The 20,911-nt window shown below is 49.1% G+C and overlaps 1 protein-coding gene across 2 annotated transcripts in view; it reads left to right on the forward strand.

Annotated features, from left to right (window-relative positions):
* Positions 1–20,563, forward strand: part of LOC112565657 (tolloid-like protein 1) — a 34,364-nt gene extending 13,801 nt beyond the window's left edge. For both annotated transcript variants that reach the window (XM_025241268.1, XM_025241269.1), the window contains exons 2-9: positions 5,469–5,571; positions 5,691–5,877; positions 10,388–10,578; positions 11,298–11,486; positions 11,809–11,956; positions 12,286–12,365; positions 14,002–14,151; positions 14,880–20,563. In XM_025241268.1, the coding sequence (XP_025097053.1) occupies positions 5,469–5,571; positions 5,691–5,877; positions 10,388–10,578; positions 11,298–11,486; positions 11,809–11,956; positions 12,286–12,365; positions 14,002–14,151; positions 14,880–15,349 (1,518 nt within the window). In that variant the 3' untranslated portion in view covers positions 15,350–20,563. The remainder of the gene's footprint in view (positions 1–5,468; positions 5,572–5,690; positions 5,878–10,387; positions 10,579–11,297; positions 11,487–11,808; positions 11,957–12,285; positions 12,366–14,001; positions 14,152–14,879) is intronic.
* The last annotated feature ends 348 nt before the right edge of the window (positions 20,564–20,911 follow it).

Below are 20,911 nucleotides of genomic sequence, written 5' to 3' on the forward strand. Positions count from 1 at the left end.
ACGCCTTGCTAAGTCGCTAAAGTGTGACAGTCTGACGCCTTGCCTATTGGCTAAACTGTGACAGTCTGACGCCTTGCTAAGTCGCTAGAGTGTGACAGTCTGACGCCTTGCTAAGTCGCTAAAGTGTGACAGTCTGACGCCTTGCCTATTGGCTAAACTGTGACAGTCTGACTGTGACAGTCAGTCGGGTGGGGAGACGAGGCAGACGACAGTCGGAATGCTGCTCGCTGTCGGAACAGTCATCCTGCGCTACCCGGACTCAACAACCGTTGGGTTGAAAGATTAGAGGTCTGGAGGGTGGAGGTGGGAGGTCGGCATCACTCGGGTACCAGCACATCCCTCTCGCCCTGTCCATGTTGTGTTCCACTTGGGGAGGAAAAGTAAAGGAGCTGTCTGGTCGACACCCTCCCGCTGGTCTGCACAAACTCAAAGCAGCTCCAGAAGGCAGAGCTAACGGCTAAACGTGGTTAGCTCCCTTCCTGTCGGGATTCTCTGGACGTTTCTTGGTTTTTCTGAACAAAAGTAAGACGTCATCGATTACTTGGAGGGCTGGAAGGGAAAAAGGTCACAACGATAAATCAGACGCTGGCATCTTGAATAGCAGGGAGGGGCTTTGGTGGTAAGGGAGGCGCTCTCCATGGCGGTGATAATCATAATGTTTTCGGTTCATATCTCGTCTCGGGCACACCATTAGTTCTTCTGTTGTCTGTGGCAGGCTCCTTCACCATAATGCAGTTAAAAGAAATTTAAATGTTGTGGACATGAAGACTGTGATGATAAAAATATTTATAAAATGTAGATATTTTGTGTGCGAGGGATGAATTGTTACTGATGGAAACAGAAGGAAAGTTTAGCATGATAAACATATGTACACAGAGATGTTCCAGAATAGCATCCACAGCCTAACGAAGGTCGTGGCGAGGGTTCGGATCCCATGTGGGCCTGTGAAGTGTACACGCACTCGGAGCACCAGGCTACAGTTTGTGGGCGAGCTCACGAGTTGACTGCAGCGTGTGAGTGCAGAAGAAGCAAGCCTGAGTTTGTCACTTGTCTACAAAGTTTACAAACATCCGGAAGCTGGAATGTTCCTGCAGATGGCGCTGTGGATCAGGCCACGGTGTGTAGGTCCGCCGCTGGTCTGTGAGCGTGGTCTCCCCTGGAGGTCGTGACTGTATCGACATGGCGGCAGCTGCTGCTGGGCTCCCAGACACGTCGTCTTCAGACGGCTCTCGTCCACAAACAGCTCGTTACCCCAACGTGTCTTGACCCTCAACAGATTTCGACCTCACGCACCACTGAGTACACTTCATTTCCGCCAGAAGAGTTCTCATGCTGTCACACACACACAAGTCTGCTTCCGCCCCACGCTACGCATGCGCACTGCAGCTGTTTGTCGCCAGGAAGTCAGTCTTTTGTCCAGAAACTGAAGCATACCCAGCGTGCGCGATGTTGTGCTTTCTTCTAAAGCAAATGACACATTGAACGACTGTTGATGCCACGAGAGACGAGACAGAAACAGACTGCGGTGGTCATGGCGACCGGACAAGAGCAGTCCACTGACCACCCGCCTGCTGACTTCGTTTGTCCACACACAGGGTGGTATAATATAGACTGGTAAATAATACACGGGTATTGCACGGACTTGTAAATAACACACACACACACACACACACACACGTATAGCAGGCAGTGAGTGGGTGAGTGGACATCACTGCCACAAAGACCTGCAGGTGTCATGACAGCAAGGTGGGTCATGGCATGTCATCTTCCTATCGCTGGTCCACACACCCCGTCCTCAAGTGCGCACACTGCTACAAAAATTCTATGTGGTTTGGAGCAGCAAACCAGGCAGCACCCAGCATGAAGCACCCACCCAGGACCCAGCACTAGCACCCAGCACTAGCACCCAGCACTAGCACCCAGCACCCAGCACTAGCACCCAGCACCCAGCACCCAGCACCCAACATCCAGCACTAGCACTCAGCACCCAGCACCCAGCACTAGCACCCAGCACTAGCACCCAGCAGGCAGCTGGAACACAGACCAAAGGAAACATCGATTAAGATGGCAGCAGTGGATTCCAAGACAGGCTGGCCGGATCACTGGGCGGATCATGTGTAATTAGTCTGATCACTGATCACCGACCTCCAGTCCAAACAGGCGTCAGCTTCTTCACGGAAACGTTTGCACGCACACACACAGACACACACACACACACACAGACACACACAGACAGACACACACAACACACACACACACACTCTCGCGTGCACACACAAACACGAATAGATGCACACACAGACACAGATACACATACACACAGACAGACACAGACAGACACACACACACACACACACACACACACACAGACACACACACACACAGACACAGACACACAGACACACACACACTCTCGCGTGCACACACAAACACAAATAGATGCACACAGACACACACACACAGACACACACACACACACACACACTCGCGCACACACAAACGCGAATAGATGCACACACACACACACACACAGACACACACACACACACACTCACACGGACAAGTAATACAGCCGCACACAGCCTTGTGCAGACAGCCGTCCACACAGACATTTACACACACCCTGCTCATGTTCATACAGACTTACACACACCCGTACACACGTCCACACATATGTTCATAGTTCCCCCTTCACACACACACACACACGCACACATATTCTCCAACACACACACTAACAAACGGGAAGTCACATTGTCAAGCCTGCAAACTCAAGGTCTCAAAGACACACAGAGGAGAGAGAGACAGAGAAACAAGAGAGAGAGAAGAGCGAGACAAGAGCGAGACAAGAGAGAGACGAGACAGAGACAAGAGCAAGACGAGAGAGAGACGAGACAGAGACGAGAGAGAGAGACAGACAAGAGAGAGATGTATTGTCAGGGTGTCAGTGTGTGGGGGGCCCCCTGTCCAGACACAATGGGGGGGGGGGCGCGTTTACTGAGCGTGACATTTGAACCCATTCCGACCTTGTTTTACATTGTTGTAGAGGATGAGCCCAACACTAAATGATAGTAATGATAGTAATGAGAGTAATGAGAGTAATGAGTGTTGGTGTCCACACCAGCGGCCTCGCCACCAAATTATCATCAGATGGCGTGTCGCCACTTCTCAGGCCGGGGCTGGGTGGACAGCTGTGTTGTTGTGATTTTGTTTGTTGTTGAAACTGGCAGAGTGCGGCGGCTGCTTTGATGATGTTTACTGCCGCCTGCAGCAGCTGTCTGTGGGCTGCCTGCAGCGCCACCCGCGGTGAAGACTGAGTTGTGGGTCCTGCAATGGCAGGCGGCGCTGACTGTGGCAGTGAAGCGTTGCGTGACGGTGTGAGCGTGACTGCGTGCCCGGATGTGCGGGGGGACCTGAGGGCAGCGGTCACCATGGTAAACACTCTCGACAGGAGGCTGGCGGCCGGGGCGCTGCTGTCCAATCAAATCTCTTCTCTGTCGCGTGTTTGTCCTCCTGGTGTCGCAAGAACTTTGATTCGTGACACGCCAGTCACGAGCCTTGATGATGTCTACCGGAGAGACAGAGACGGGGCATACGGGTCACGCAGTCAAGACGGAGAAAGGGCACACAGAGGGAAGTAGTAGAGGAAGAGAGAAAATGTGAAAGAACGATACCACAGAGAAAGACAGAAAGATAGGACAAGTTTAGGAAAAAAACAACAAAGAAACAGAACGGAGAAAGAATGATAAAAGGAAACAGGAACCAGAGACGGTTCTAAAGAAATGGAAGGAGTGAAATACAAAGACAGAGAGAGAGAAGCACACACACGGAGGGAGGTGTTAAGTGAGGAAGGAGGGGAAGCATCACACTGGACACGTCAAGCACCTGTTGAAAATCAAAACGAGGTTCGTGTAAATCTCTCAAAGTTGAAGTTTGAAAAGATAGACCTCCACCCTCAGACTTTCTACCCCAAACCTCCACCCTTAAATATCCACAGACATCCACCCCACAGACATCTACCCCACAGACCTCCACCCCACAGACCTCCACCCCACAGACCTCCACCCCACAGACATCCGCCCCACAGACCTCCACCCCACAGACCTCCACCCCACAGACCTCCACCCCACAGACCTCCACCCCAGACAACGGAATCATTGGAGGCGGATGGACGGTTGCTGTCGTCGTCGGCCCAGGAAGCCGTTGACGACATGCGCTACTGTCTGGCACCAATGGCCAAAAGACAAAACCTGCGACAGGTCCTCAGTGCGGGTGGATTGTTCATTCTTCTCTACATTAGTAGATGGCAGTGATGACAGTTGCCACCCGACAGTGCCGCCCCCTTCCTTATGATAACTGAGTTTGTCAGCGTTGCTTTGAGCTACAACCGGAAGTAGCGCTGATTGGTTGTTGATACCTGAAGATTGTTCAGGAGCCATGGCACGAAATAGCATTGAGTAAGTGAATGATTGACTCATTTGTCCGGTCCTTCCATTTTCCTTTTATTTATTTGTTCTTTTATTGCTCGTTCATACATTCATTTTTCGTTATCCATTCTTTCTTTAATTTTGTTGTTGTCAGAATGTACGTATAAACAAACACACAGATAAATAAAAATTAAGTAGACTCTCAGATGGTAGATGGTAGGGTGGTGAAGTGGTGGGTGGTGGGTGGTGGGTGGTGGGTGCTGAGGATATTTCCAGCTCCCCATGGAGTGACCCGGATGTCAGGGAGGAGCGTGTGTATCAAGACATCGTGTCGTGTCTGTCGTGGGTAGCAGTTCACTATTCAAGCTCACACTCTCCAAAGTTGCGGCGGTGTTCATGTTGTACAACATCTCCACCAGCGCCAACCGCAGCGTGACGTCACCGCCCTTCACGGGGCAAGATGGCGCCGCGCTGAGCAAACATTGAGTGAAGCCCCGGAGCGCGCTGAGCAAACCGCGCCATTTCCCTCTGTCGTCTGCTTTTATGCAATTGGCGAGGAGGCACATCCGGCAACTGACATTTTTAACTCCTCCCTCCTGCCACTGCTTTCATGCCCATCCCTCTCTCCCTCCCAATCTGCTGCATCTCTTGTAGCAGCCAGCGGCTCCTGGCGGCCAGCAGGACAGGGCAGATAACCCTGAGAGAATATCAGAGCATGGCCGTGAGCGTCCTCTTAAGGCCATTAAGTGAGAGTCGTCTCCCGCTTCCAGTGCTGCTATTATTCTTGTATTTCTGCGATTGTACGTCTTCTCTGACAGCAGCACGTAGACCAAGCTGTCACGTGACTGCTTTGATGTGAGCGGAACGTAAGGGAGAGAAGTCGCCACCGACGACCTCGGGTATCAAAGATTGAGGGTGGGCGGATGTGCCGGGTGTGTGTGTTTGAGGGGGAGACATCTGATGAGATGATGAGGGTCAACAATTTTCTTGACAAGCAATTTTTGAGGCGTGAAATTTGAGACGAGGCCCTGCCTGTTGCAGACACGAGATGACTGGTTGCCGGGCCGTGGTGCCAGCATGACGAGCGGGCTGCTGACCTTCTGTCTTGGTGTCGTCATGGCGGTCGTGCTGCCGCTGTCGCAAGGTAGGTCACTCTGCTTCTCAGCTTGTCTCCCCTGCATGCTATGGTACGATGCTGTGTGATGCTAATGGCTGGCCCCGTGATGTCTAACGGATGTCCTGTTGTCTGGCTGTCCATGGCAGGCGAAGAGTGCCAGTACCACTTTACGTATCAAGATGGTCTGCAGGGTACATTCACGTCACCCGGCTTTCCAGAGAAGTACCCGATGCAGATTAAGTGCTACTACCTGTTTGATGCCGTCAATAACGGCGGGGTGCAAATCAAGTTTGATGTCTTCCACCTGGAGGAGAAGGAGGACGCCGACTCATCGTGAGTAGCATCCACACGTCGTGTCCACGTGTCGCCAACAGAGGCGACCTCTGACATCCTTGGCTGTTTGTTGTTGGTTGTCGCCTGAAGTCTTTGTCGTTTGTGTCAAACATACCTGGCGTATGTCATATATGTGTCATAGACATGTCAAATGTGTGTCAGAGATGTGTCACATACGTGTCCAATGTGTGTCACATACATGTCAAATATGTGTCATATACGTGTCAACTGTGTGTCACATACATGTCAAATATGTGTCATATACGTGTCAACTGTGTGTCACATACATGTCAAATATGTGTCATAAACGTGTCAAATGTGTGTCATAAACGTGTCAAATGTGTGTCATATACTTGTCAAATGTGTGTCACATACGTGTCAAAATGTGTGTCATATGCGTGTCAAATATGTGTCATATACGTGTCAAATACTGTTTCTAACATCAGTCTTGGATTTCTGTGCGATACATTTCCAAGAATCGTTTGCACCGTGTGTGTCGTGATATGTTTACAGCCGTTACCCTTTCATCACAAATTGTTATTTTCAGCTTCTCGTAAATATTTCTGCAGTTTGACAATTTTCTGTACAGTCCAGTTTTTTTTTAAAATAGAAATTCTGGGCTTTGTTCATTTTTCGATTGCGTGTCTGGTGCGCATAATTACTGTCTAAGTTGTTCTCTCTCTGTAATCAAACGATGTCCTCATCTGACGGTGGTCTCGCGCTCCTGTAGCCGCCTCCTCATAAATGAGTTGCGAGCAGGAGGGAAGGTCTTTGGCGTGCAAGTGGCTCACCGTTCACTCACTCCGCAGCTTCCACGTGAAGATGTCATGTTTCTAGGAGTGGAGAATGGCTGGCTGACTGGAAGGCTGCTGTCTGCAATGATATGGGTGAATGAGTTAACCATTCCTGTCCGATTTCTTCTTCCTTCATCGACAGGGTTATCTGGGATGTTTGAAAACAGGGTTACAGTCACGTGTGCTGTCCTCTGTCAGAACGTCTAAGTATAGGTTTATACTTTTAGCGGAAGACTGAGGGTCAATAAGATGAAGAACTTTGTCAGCATGAGATAGATAGCAACCATTTTGTTAGAAAAAAAGAACAAAGAGAGAGAGAGAGAGAGAAAGAGAGAGGGAGAGAGAGACTCTAAATTGCAATAAACAAAAGAAGGAAGGCAGGAAAAGTAGAGAGTATTTAAGTCTCTTGTTAGACAGCTAACAAAATGGCTCCCGGAGATGACCAGACAAGAAGCTAAATGAACCTCCGCCGACCAGTTCCTGCCACCATCTTGTGTGGAACGCCTGCAGCTACACACACCAGCGCTTGTGAGTGTTGTGGAGGACCGGCAGCATGGATAATTGCAAAACATTCGATTGGTGGAGACCTATTTCCGGATCTGCAGGCTTCTAAGACCGACAACTCTACACTTCATTGAGTGATTGGTCTCCCCAGGCGAAGCATGTAGGGGAGGCGCTCGCTGACGTCCTACTAATTCAAGCGGAAGCGAGCACAGCGCCATCACGTCACGTGACCACGTGAATGAGCTGGAAACTGGTGTTTGAAGGCCGCAAGAGCCACCAGAGAAAGGTGGCTCAGTGCACCATGTCACCCCCAGGGTACGAGGGACGGAGGTGGTAGGCGTTGGCGTCCAGGCAAACAAGAAGACGTGGACTGGCTCCTCCCTGCAGGACCTGCTCCTTGCTGCGTGCTCCAGCTGCTCCCCTTCACACCCTGGACCAGTCCATCGGCTTAACCTCTCTTCGGTGCCAGTCAATGGAAAAAAAAAAGAATAACGCTGTGACGTTTGCCCCCGTGCCCCCTGACCTACGTCAGGACTGCGCGCAAGTGTGACGTCAGCATGTAAAAGTAGCTTTAGATAGAATACCTTTGCAGTTACAAGTGCTGGCCTAATCTCTCCACCTTTCCACGGTCAAAGGTTAAAAGTCTTTGGACTGTTGGCCAATGAAGAGACCAGATTATTTAAAAGAAGAAATAGACCTGGGGAAGTCTTCACCTGAAAGCTGACAAAGATGAGATGAAGACTATCTTACAGGAAGAATCGCTTGTGGTCTTGTCGCCGACACCTGAAGCAGCAGCGAGAGCTCTTGAAACAGCGACAGTCGGCGACCAGTGGGACCACTCTATACTGTCGGTAAAAACTATACTGAGGACAACAGCAATGACGGGATGACGAACTTCATGAGGATTTCTCGTTCATCCCTGACTAGCAGTCACGGCTTCGGTTACTTCAGCTTCTCCACGTGTGGGCCATCCCTCTGGTCTTGCGCAAGGAACCTTACTTGGTGCTAACACGAGCTGACCCGAGCTCTCGTCAGTCCTCGTCAGCCCCCTAAGCCCTCGTCAGCCCTCTTCAGCCCTCGTCAGCCCTGCCCTTAACTCATGGGCTTCTACAAGCTAGCGAGTTGTCAGCCCCGGGAGCAGCCTAAAAGTCTTGTCTTTGATCACGTGATGTACGCAGTGATTTCTATTAACCTTCATGTCTGGTTTTTTTTCTTTCTTTGAGAAAGAATTTCTTACTGCAGTTGGTGTCATTCAACTCGCGTCTCTCTCAATCTGTGTGTGTGTGTGTGTGACGTGTGTGTGTGTGACGTGTGTGTGAAAGTTAAGAACACTAAGGGAGGCCTATACAAGTTGAAGGTGAGATGGTTAGACTGCTAGTTACGTGCTAGTCAAGGTAGGTTGACACAAAGTCCATGTGTAGAGTCTGTTGGCTAATGTGTGTTGGACAGTCTCACCTCGTGCAGCTCACGATGCCTGCACAATCCACCCGTCTACACAGGATCTCATACACATCAACAAACATTTTGTGCTCACCCCTTTCTATTCGAGTATAGTGCTTACACAGATAGATCAAGAGAGAGAGAGAAAGAGAGAGTTTCTACTGTTAGTCACTGTCAAGGAATGTCAGGTAGATGACAGAATGTTTCTACCGTTAGTTACTGTGTCAGATTCCAATTTCATCTCCTTTTACCCTCCACTACCCGCCCGCTACCCGCCCACTACCCGCCCGCTACCCGCCCACTACCTCAAGTTTTTCTGTGAGTCGCTGGCATCCCTCACTGGTGCTGAAGAGGGAGAAGGACGAGCAAGCACCAGACTTGTTTTCCTTTTCCTGTCGCTATTTTCGTTTTTTCCACCTCGTGGCACTGGAGCCACGATGTTTGTCTTAAGAAACCGCCTGGGAGGGAGAGACTTGCCTCCAGGCTCCGTAGAATTCTCGGTGGCTAGAGAGATAATAAAAAAGATGAATGAGATCCTCGGTAAGACTGCACTCTTTTAACATCACTTCCTTTCCATGTTTTTTTTTTTACTGAAATGGTGGAACAATATTTCACAAGACAAATCGATGCTGTGCAGGTCCTGGGAGAGGGTCTAATCCTCAGGAACTTGGCGCGCGTCTAGAGGGAACACATTCTGATTATCCCACAAAATTAACGAAATGCTGGCTACATTGATGACCCCCCCCGCTGTGTTTGTAAAAACTGTTTTGTGTTGATTACAAACAGCAAGTGTTCACTACATTAATCTACTTTAGTTTCGACATGCAAGCTTTGAAACATCGACATTCTTGCCTGAGAACAGGTCAACTCCATGACCCCATGTTAAACGATTCGGTGTAGCTTTAATGAAGTGACGTCATGTTGGACGACTGGCTGCAGCCTGGACGTGGTGACGTCATGTTGGACAACTGGCTGTAGCCTGGACGTGGTGACGTCATGTTGGTCGACTGGCTGCAGCCTGGACGTGGTGACGTCATGTTGTTTGACTGGCTGTAGCCTGGACGTGGTGACGTCATGCTGGTCAACTGGCTGCAGCCTCAGAAAGCAGTGGCCAAGCTAGACAACTGCCGCTAGCCTTGTAAGATGAACAATCGCACGTTGAGCTGTGACGTCACTAACGCCGTGTCGTCTGCTGTCGTCGCTGTAGTTCAGATGAACGAGTCTCGTGAACGGAAAGCATCGTGGGCTGTAGTCAGGAATGTGTAATGAAGTGAACACAGCCTACAGCAGCTGGACTGGGGTTGCCTGGCAACAGGCCTCAGCTGACAGAATATTTTTGGCTGTTAATGGTCGGCCCCACTGTGTTTTTGTTGAAGATTGTTTCCAGATGCCGAGTGTCCGACTTGTGAGTGTTTGTGTTTGTTGTGAGGGGGGCGGTGGGAGGGATTCGGTGAAACAAAGTTCGACAGACGTACAAGCCTCCATTCACTGCTCTCGTCTGCAACATCGTGTGACTGCATCTGCGCCTGGCTGTCTTCATGTTCCTTTAAAATCCTGATTCTTTCACCGACTGAGGGATCAGTTCATTGATCTTTCTTCCTCTAATCATCCTTCCTTCAATCTTTCACTCTTGTCTCTTTCCTCTTCTTTCTTTCAAATGTGTTTGCAAGAGACAGAGAGACAGAGAGACAGAGAGACAGACAGACAGACAGACAGACAGACAGACAGACAGACAGTGTTTTCCCATGTAAAGTGGCGGGTGTGGTGGACAGGTGTCTGTACGACTACATCGACGTGTACACGGTGGACAGTCAGGGCTACAAGACTGTGCTGGGGCGGTACTGCGGCACCCAGATGCCGGCCCCCATCACCTCGCCCCAGTCTCGTCTGCTCATTGAGTTCGTGTCTGACTACACCAAGCCCTCCACCGGCTTCCTGGGCCGCTACACCTTCCTGGACGACAGTAAGTACACGTGTATACTACTACATTGCTACACCTGTATAGTGAGTACACGTGTATACTACTACATTGTTACACCTGAATAGTGAGTACACGTGTATACTACTACATTGCTACACCTGGACGACAGTGACTACACATGTCCTGATGTATACTACTCTCTACGACTGTATACTACTGTATTAGGATCTATACTAACCTATATAATGCTGTATACTACTATGTACTGCTGTATACTACTGTATGTACTGCTGTATACTACTATATATACTGCTGTATACTACTGTATTAGGATCTATACTAACCTATATACTGCTGTACACTACTATGTACTGCTGTATACTATGTACTGGCACTGCTGTATACTACTGTATTAGGATCTATACTAACCTATATACTGCTGTACACTACTATGTACTGCTGTATACTATGTACTGGCACTGCTGTATACTACTGTATTAGGATCTATACTAACCTATATACTGCTGTATACTACTATGTACTGCTGTATACTACTGTATGTACTGCTGTATACTACTATATGTACTGCTGTATACTACTCTATACTACTGTATACTACTGTATACTACTGTATGTACTGCTGTATACTACTCTATACTACTATATACTGCTGTATACTACTATGTACTGCTGTATACTACTGTATACGGCTTATGATATGTAGACTTACATGGTCTTACACGGTTGCCATGGTGTTCCAGACTGGCAGCCCTTTGACCACAATGACCAGTACTGTGGGCACGGCATCAGGGAGGGCCCCGGGGGGATCATCGAGTCGCCGGGTTTCCCCAGACCGTTCCCGCCAAAGGTCAACTGTTCCTGGCTGATCAAGGTGAAGGATAATGAGCAGGTTCTCATCATCATCGATGCCCTGAACATCGGATCCAGCTGTAAGTGCCAAGACGTCTGCGTGAAGAGATTTGATGTGATGACAGCTGTGACTGAGTTGTGAGGGCAGCTGTGAGTGACAACAGCTGTAAATGTCGGCTGGACTCTAGCTGATCCCCCGTGAACTCACACTGCACGCTTGCACGTCCATTCATGCGAGAATGTGTTTCCGTGTGTGTGTGTGCGTGTTCGTGGGTTAGTGTTGTGCGTGTGCGCGCGGGATTGTATATGGATATATGTATGCATTCATATCTGTGTGTGTGCTTGTGCGGGATTGTCTATGGATATATTTATGCATTCGTATGTCTGTGCGTGTGTGTGCAGCGCAATGCTCGCGGGCGTCACTGCAGCTGTACGACGGCTACGCCACCAACAACACCGTGCCCAAGGACACCCTGTGCGGTCAGATGCGCTCAGTCATCGCCCTCCGGAAGAAAGAAACCACGTCTACGTCATCCAGAGTCGTCGTCAGGTGCGTGGGTGTTCAATCTGTGCGTGTGTGTTCAATCTGTCTGCCTGTGTCTACGTAGGTATCGGTATATCTGTAATCTGTGTGTGTGAGTGAGCGTGTGTGTGAGAGCGTGTGTGTGAGAGCGTGTGTGTGTGAGCGTGTGTGTGTGTGTGAGCGTGTGTATGTGAGCGTGTGTGTGTGTGTAAGCGTGTGTGTGTGTGTGTGAGCGTGTGTGTGTGAGCGTGTGTGTGTGTGAGCTCACGAACTCACTCTAGGCTCACACACCTGACACTGACACTAGTACTGAGCACTGACACACAATCACATGCTGGTGTGACATGTTTGTTCAGGTTCATCACTGGCTCGGAGAATGAAGAGCGAAGTACCGGGTTCCGGTTGATATGGACAGCCTTCCAGCTGCTAGAACGAGGTGAGAGGTCACAGGCCGCCATCTTGATGGCGTTGCCCCAGGCTGCACTGTGTCGCCGTCCTTCTGTTGTCAAAAGATCAAGAGAAAGCCATTTGGGGGCGAGGGACCTCACCTATTTTTTTAGTGTCGTGGCGTTCTTCGATTTTTTTCCCTCTTTCCAGTCTCACCACCTGAGGCATGGCACAAGACAGTGACGTCAGCCGCGAGACTGAGAGCCCGTCTGTCTTGTTGTGAAAAACAATCAACAAAGGACAAGAAGACAGTTTGATGGAGAGACACTGGTCACGTGGGCGACAGTCGCGTGTGGCGTGGTTGTGTAGACATTGTGTTGGCTGTCTACCAGCACCATGGTGACCTGGCGACCTGTCAACGTGTTTACAACAACAAGAGTTTATACACGTGTAGCGAAATGTGACAGGCTCTTGTTGTATTAGCACCATGCCATCTCCGCTTTAATGGCTGCGAGAAGCATCAGCACACAATTGCTCAGCGCCTTCTGATTGGTTCAGTTTGCTTCCCGGATGTAACACAAAAGACATGCGCGTGCAAAGTACGCCTGATTGTAGCGCATGCGCATCGAGAAGATTTCAGGCCCATTTCCGTAGCCTCCCCAAAACTGTTTGTAATAATGTGTAACATCATCTTCACCCAATCATTCCCAGGAAATCGGTAACTGACTTTAGTAATGTAAGTCTGGTGGCAGCACGGCTGTCAGGACAACATCCTGTTTATTCTGTGACTGTTCACAGTCCAGGTTATCGACAACATTATCTAGTGTACAGATAAGATAACAACAATGCTGTGTTGCTATGACCGTATTACCAACGCCATCACATTATTGTCCACAAGGGACAGTTAAAGGGAAGTAATCAAATACAAGTAGGCTGCAATAGCCTTCCCTCTATTAACTCCCCTGTAAGGCGATTTTTCTCCTCTCAGTCATGCAAATGCCTCCAGTTCAAGTTTGCACGTGTGAGCTGAGTACATTATGCGTGTACGTGTAGTCACGGGAGTACAATATACGTGTAGGTGTAGAGAACGTTACATGTATACGTGTAGGTGTAGAGTACATTATACGTGTACGTGTAGTCACGGGAGTACAATATGCATGCAAGTGTAGTCTCGAGAGTACAATATACGTGTAGGTGTAGAGTACAATATATGTGTAGGTGTAGAGTACGTTACATGTATACGTGTAGGTGTAGAGTATATTATACGTGTAAGTGTAGAGTACAATATACGTGTAGGTGTAGAGAACGTTACATGTATACGTGTAGGTGTAGAGTATATTATACGTGTAAGTGTAGAGTACAATATACGTGTAGGTGTAGAGAACGTTACATGTATACGTGTAGGTGTAGAGTATATTATACGTGTAAGTGTAGAGTACAATATACGTGTAGGTGTAGAGAACGTTACATGTATACGTGTAGGTGTAGAGTATATTATACGTGTAGGTGAAGTGAGAGCACACCATAGAGTACACTATACCTGTAAGTGTAGCCGTGAAGGGATAATAATTACATGTACATAAGTACGTATAAGTGTAGCTATGCTCACCTGTGTACAGGTGGTGTAAGTGTGTACAGGTGGTGTAAGTGTGTACAGGTCAGTGTACAGGTTGCTCTGTCTACAGGCACGTGTCCAGAGTTTCAGTGTGCGGGCGGGGTGTACTGTGTGGAGGGGGTGCTGTGCGACAAGCTGCCTCAGTACTGCATCAGCCACGCGCTGCGCTGCAACAGCATCTCCAACTGCGGCGACCACGACGACAGCGACGAGCGCAAATGTAAGTGACGGACAGATGTAGGTCAGGGGCAGTGCCAGGCGCAGGCGTGTGTGTGTGTTTGTCTGTGTGAGTGTTTCTGCGTGCGTGTGTATGTGTGTGTTTGTGCTTGAGCGTGCGTGTGTGTGTGTATGTCAAGGGAGGGGCACCACAAACAACGAGTGCTTGTGTGTGAGGTCAAAGTGCAAGCTCTGCAACAACATGCAAACTATGGAAGCAAGATGCGCCCTTCTGACTAATCTCAAAAGCTAAAAACGAAAAGAAATGCAAAGGAAAGCATCACGATGTGTCTGTCTCTCTCTGTCTCAGTCTCTGTGCATGTGGAATGACGTTGTTAGCGTGTTTATTAATGAGGAAAAGAATAGTAGATATTTTTGTACACAACACGGGGTCACGTACGACCAGGTCGTCACCAACCTCTACATGTTTATATTCTGTAGACATGTTTATATGATAGGTTGTCTCTATGTCAGGGGTTACAGTGTTACAGTGTTACAAGGGTTACAGTGTGTAGCTCCCCGTGCTTGTGTAATCTGCAGGTAGTGTCGTTTAGTGTTACAGTATACCTGTTCACCTGTCTGTGACCTCATGCAGTGTCAACAGTATTTACCTGTTCACCTGTCTGTGACTCCATGCAGTGTCAACAGTATTTACCTGTTCACCTGTCTGTGACTCCATGCAGTGTCAACAGTATTTACCTGTTCACCTAACACTCACCTGTGTGCCGACAGGTGCGCGGGAGATCCTCATCATGACGGCGCTCATCGCCATCCCCAGCCTGGCCGTCGTGACGCTGGTGGCGCTGGTCATCTTCTGCTACCGCTCCAAGCGGGTCAAGAAGTCCACGTCACAAGATCAACCTCTGACCTCGGGCTACAGGCAAGGGTCATCGAAGGAGTCCTTCACCTCTCACCGCAGCGTGCAGCAGTGCGTCATGCACACCAGCTTCATCGACAGCGGCAACGGCGCGTGCGGCAGCGGCGAGGGGGCGGGTGGCGTGTGCGTGGCGGGGGCGGGGGCGGGGCTAGATGACAAACTGCCGGCCCTGCAGCTGCCGGATGACATGGACATCGACGACCAGCAGCTGCAGATCCCCCTGCCCCGCCTGCCGGACCCTAACTACCGGACTCACGAGAAGCGGGCGTCGTACCACATGAAGGAGAACTTTGAGGATGGCAGCGCCATCATAGCGGAGATCTGAGGCTCTGGCCACACCTCACGCAGCGTCCTCCCACACAGTCACGTGCGTCACGCGCCGTCACCTGACCTCCTGTCGTCAGCACGAAGGACAAGCGTGTCGCCTCGTGGATGTCGGCTACCAAACTCTGTGAGACTGGAGTATCGCTACTAGACTCTGTGAGTCTGGGGTGTCCGGTGCCAGCCTCACTGGAACTGTCAGACGATGTAGAGCACGCCGCCATTCGTACCGGAGACACTTCCAACGACGCTGTGACCACCTCGACAACTGTGTCTGCAATGTTATCAACATCCACGAAGTAGAGTCGGTGGTCGGTTTCGCAAGTGGATAAAAGGGGACGACAGGTAAGATACTGACGATACGGATGCAGGTATAGAACGCTGGAAGGCTGCAGTCACGTACAACGAATATAAACTTCAGACAACAGTGTTGGTCCGTACACAGAGGTCGCTCCGCCAGCATCTCAGCGCACGTGACGTGAAATGTCTTCTACACAAACGTGGCGACGACGTGGCGACGACAACTGCTAACAACGTGGAGACGGCGGGTGGTAACAATGTTAACACCATGTCACGTGGGGACAACGTAGCTAACAACGTGTGCACCACGTGATTGGAAGTCACTGAGATCTCGGAGTGTCACGCGCTGCAACACGAAGCATTTCTGTCTTCAGAGGGCCGGTCGCTGCCACCCGATGATAACGAAGACGCATCATGTGGAGACCCTCCTGCTTCCGGAAACGACCTTTGACCGGTTTTTCTGCTTGGCGATTCCCTCTACCTCCAGGGCTTGTAGCAGCTTACACCAGGAGTTGAAGGCATTACACAGGGTATGCTACATCACACACACATCAACAGACACACAAACACACACACACCATTGCGACTGCTGGACCTCGTCTGAGAGATTGTTGTCATCGTCTCCACAGTTTCTACTCTCCACAATCGACCAACAGATCTGTAAAAAGGGCGATAACTGTTGTCATGGGAGATAACCGTTCGCTCCTGTTCTCCTCTGACAGCTGAGTGAGGATGGTGATGTGATGATAGCATCCCAGACAGTTCCTGAGATCGTGCCATTAACACCTGACATTTAGCCCTGACTGACTTTTATCGCCTTGGTGGTGTCACGCTGACAGTGTCACATTGACAGTGTCACATTGACAGTGTCAGTTTTGACAAATGGGAGGATTTCTGACAGGCGCCAAAGAAGGAGTTGTCCCCTTCACAGAATCTCGCAAAGTTCTGTAACCAGTAATTCAGTGGGTGACAAATATCACCTCCGTCTGTAGTCGTCACTGATACAATCAATCATTCTCCAAGGAAAACAAATAAGTAAATACAGTGTCACTGATACAATCAATCATTCTCCAAGGAAAACAAATAAGTAAATAAGTGTCACTGATACAATCAATCATTCTCCAATAAAAGCAGATCAGAAAACATCAAACTAACAAGGGGACTACAGTGGACTACAGCGCACGTCCTTTTGCAATTTGTTTTAAAGAGAACCGCTGACATTGTGGAGAAAAGCGGAAGATACGACTATAAGGCTAGGAAGCAGACGAGAGCTTAACCTGCTCAGGGATGATCTAATGCTCAATTTTTGTAACGGCTGATGGGAGGGTTGGTGCCGTGTGTAGTTTGTCCTGTTACATAAATATTCCACGAGTCTGAGGTAGGATTTATTGAGCTGAACTCTCACATCATAAACTATTTATAGAAACACCAAGTAAGTAGTTGATGGCCATGAACAGAGGTCAAGTGGAGGTCACGTCTGGTTGATGTACAGGTCAGTGAAGGTCATCGTCAAGCAACTTCCGGTGTTTCCTCACGAGGACTGACCACAGACAACGTCAGTCGCGAGGGGAAGAAGGTGGACTTGATGATGTCAGGGAGACTTGCCAGACCCTCCTACCTCCCACACGTGTGGCACACTATGTCACGTGATGCCGGAATCCAACTGTCCTCCCAGCAGCCTCCAGTGGCAGACGGCCATCCCTGCTACATCCGTATCCGGCGGAAAATCTCTTTCCTCACAGGACCCAACGGTGTTTGAAGGCAAAGCGGTTCACTTCCCACCCGAGTGTGGATTTATTTCTGCTGATTGTAGACTTGTTTTTTCTAAACATCTGTTTCTTCTCATTCCGGACTTTTCATCCATTTCTTGTGTGTAGATAGAAAACGACGGGAGATGGGCAACGTGTGTGGGAGACTTCGACACACCGCCAGAAGACTGCAAGTTCTACCCGGACAACAGTGAATTCAACACAAGCACACGGATGTCCTAGCATCTTGTTAAGTATTCACTTCTGACACTATGGTTTATCGGTGACAATTCTACCCGTGAGAATACTTGTGACACCATGATATTCGGTGAAAATATCTGCATGTGAGATTGTGGTCTACCGTCGAAAAATACTGACTCCCCTTCTGTGAATTATTTCGCGCTGAGTAAATTACATTTTTACATCTTCTGTGAATAGTTTAAGGAAAAGTAAATTATATTTCCACCTGCATAACATGTACACGAGATGGTTGTATACACGCTGTACAGCTTGTGCTCACGTAGGCTGTACACCTTGTATACAGTACACACCCTAGACTACACACATCCATGATATACGTGTACACCAGATGGTTTGTGCCCGTGTTCTTTACACATGCACACTCTATCTACTATACTCATGCACACGTCATTTCTCTAGCAATACACAGCCAGGTGTATACACAGGTACCCGCCAGGTCTGGACTCGTGTGCACTTAACGACTTCAACTCACAAACCGCTCAAGAGAAACACGCCCTCTCCTGTCTTTTATTCTTGTCTTTGATTCTGGGGGACCATGGTATCCGCATGTAGAGGCTGCTGTGCAGTGCTGTGACTGGTCCAGTGTCACCTCAGTTCACTGGGGCGTGACCTCAGCTCACTGGGGGCGTGACCTCAGTTCACCGGGGGCGTGACCTCAGCTCACCGGGGGCGTGACCTCAGGGTATAAGGCTGCTCACGCGCGCCAAAACTGTGAAGGTCAAGGCTGCAAATGACGCGTCTGACAACAGGGACGTTGATGCTGCCGTGGACTTTGTGTTATTAGTTTGTCATGAGTAATGTTCACTGATCTCAACGTTCAGTGTTCAGTAAACTACCAGTATTCATTGAACTCTTAGGTTCATCGACTGGAAGTAGTCCGCAGCTGACTTACAGCAGGAAGACGTGTGTCACGACATTTTATATGTAGATGTTTATTAGCACCTTTGTATGTTTATTAGCACCTTTGTATGTTTATTAGCACCTTTTGTATGTTTATTAGCACCTTTGTATGTTTATTAGCAACTTTGTATGTTTATTAGCACCTTTTGTATGTTTATTAGCAACTTTGCACGTTTATTGACATCGCATCTTTGCACCTGGATTGTTTTCTTAGTACACATTCGTGTTTGTAATGTGTTGACGTGTTACGTTGTCACGTGACACCTTTGATTTCCACCGAACTACTTGGAAGTTGTGAGAGGTTAAGCTCTGCATGATCATGAAATGTCTGGCTGCTGGGTTAAAGGTGAAGAACCCGGGTGCACCCCGGGTTGTGATCGGTAGTGATGTCACCGAGGCCAGCATTGTGTGCTAGTGCTCACGTTCCCGGGTCAAACCGAACGTCAGACAACGTGATTGGTGGCTGATGGCCAGAGTCAGTCACGTGCTGCTTGTGTTTCCTGCTATTTTACAGAAAACAAGTTTTCTCGGTGGAACTCTACGCCGCACGTGCACATGAGAGCCAGAAATGTCAGTTCACAAAGCGCTGGAGGCGGTGAACGAGGTGAAACACCCTGAGTCCATGCAGTCCTCCTCGTTCCCCACAATGCAGCAGCTTGCCGTCTATTCTCACGTGTTCACCTTTAACCTTTACATATCTGCGGTAGGCCACGACGCTTGTAGCAAAACCACTGAGCTATCAGCAAAACGGAGAATATGCCAAAGGTTATTCAAATTAAAATTAAATGCTAATTGTGCAATGGAAATTAAACCATAGTTCAAAATGGAAAACCCACTGACCTCTGTTCAACTGTGTTTGGAGCCAATCAAGTTTCTGTTTGTGTTCTTAAAACTCGCTTCCACCCAAGACGACTTGTTTCAGTTTTACTTCCAGGTTCCCCCTAGACTGGGCCTAGAGGCTTTTTGTTTGCGACATTCACCAGACGTTTGTCTGCCTGTGCGTCACGCATAATGAGCATCATTCATTCCTTTGGTTGTCGCTATCACCACATTGACTCGCTCGCTGGTGTCGGTCGTCAGAGGACCTGATAGACGCAGCCGTTGACGACACTCGCCACTGAGGTCTCGAGCGATGGTGAGCAGGTTCTTCATGGAGCGACCCTCCACTCCACGTTTGCCCTCCAGCTTTTCCTTTGTCCACCTCGGGTGTGACCCCCTTCCTGGTGCCGTGAAGGACGAGGTACGAGCTCACATTCTCCTGGTGTCTGGTGACCTCCGCCTGTGGCTTTCGTCTGTTGTGGTCTCACCAGCCCCTGGCCATCGGACCTCTGCCAGTCCCAGAAATATCACACCGCCATAGTTCTACCTCACGGGTGTGATTTGATACCTTACCCTAGTGGTATAATAGTGTGCGGACATTTCACCTACCACTTTCAGTTCTTTCTCTCAGCTTTGTTGATTGTTCGCTGTCCCCTTCACCGGAACTTGCCCAAAGAGCTCGCGATCGTTGTTGGGTTGGGGAAAGGAAGGCAGCGAGGGGGGGGGGAGAGGAAGGAGATGGACACTGCCCTCCTGTAAAGCTGGCCTTCACAAAAGTGAGGTCTCTAACACCTGACCCCTAACGACTTGAAAGGGTTAGGGGATGACCTCTACCTATCTGTGCTTGTCCACGTGACCTCAGTCTCCTCAAGCTGCATGGCAGGCGACACCATCAGATGATGAGGTCATGGTGGGGCAGTAGATGGGAGCAGCATTCAAGCTGCTGTGACTTGCTGGTCCCCCGACAGGTGGACTTTCTTCTGGTGACTAGTTTACCTCCATGACCCCCTCTGTCTGGAGCCGTACTTTCCTCGCATTTTATCTCAGCTCGTCATTTCTCTCTGTCTTTTTCACCTCAAATTGTAGACCCTGCTTTCTCTCGTTCATTCTCCCAAGTTAAGTATCGAAGTAAAAAAAAAAAACAAAAAACAAAACAAAACAAAAAAAAAAAACAACAAAAAAACAACAAAGGTAGCATTTATTTGTCCTTCACTCCTTTTTGAATCGTTTAAATATTTCGTTGTAGAGGTGCCGCACGATGCACAGTCAGGAAAGTTCACTCGACCGTTTTACCGTCAGTTTGAAGATGACCACCAGGCGTACGATTGGTCAGCCTGCAGCAGGGACACGAGTCTAACTGTCATAGGACATGGACAACTAGTCTTCTTGGCACTGCCATCGTCACTGTCACACCTTCTGTCATTCTTCTTGGCTTCTGTCTTCGTGATACCTGGCGCTGAGTCACTGACTACATTCGCACAACCACCTCTACCACACCTTTACATTTACCAGTGTGTGTGAATGTGTGTGTGAGTGTG

Source organism: Pomacea canaliculata, linkage group LG6, assembly GCF_003073045.1.
Source record: "Pomacea canaliculata isolate SZHN2017 linkage group LG6, ASM307304v1, whole genome shotgun sequence".
Classification (NCBI taxonomy): Eukaryota; Metazoa; Mollusca; class Gastropoda; order Architaenioglossa; family Ampullariidae; genus Pomacea; species Pomacea canaliculata.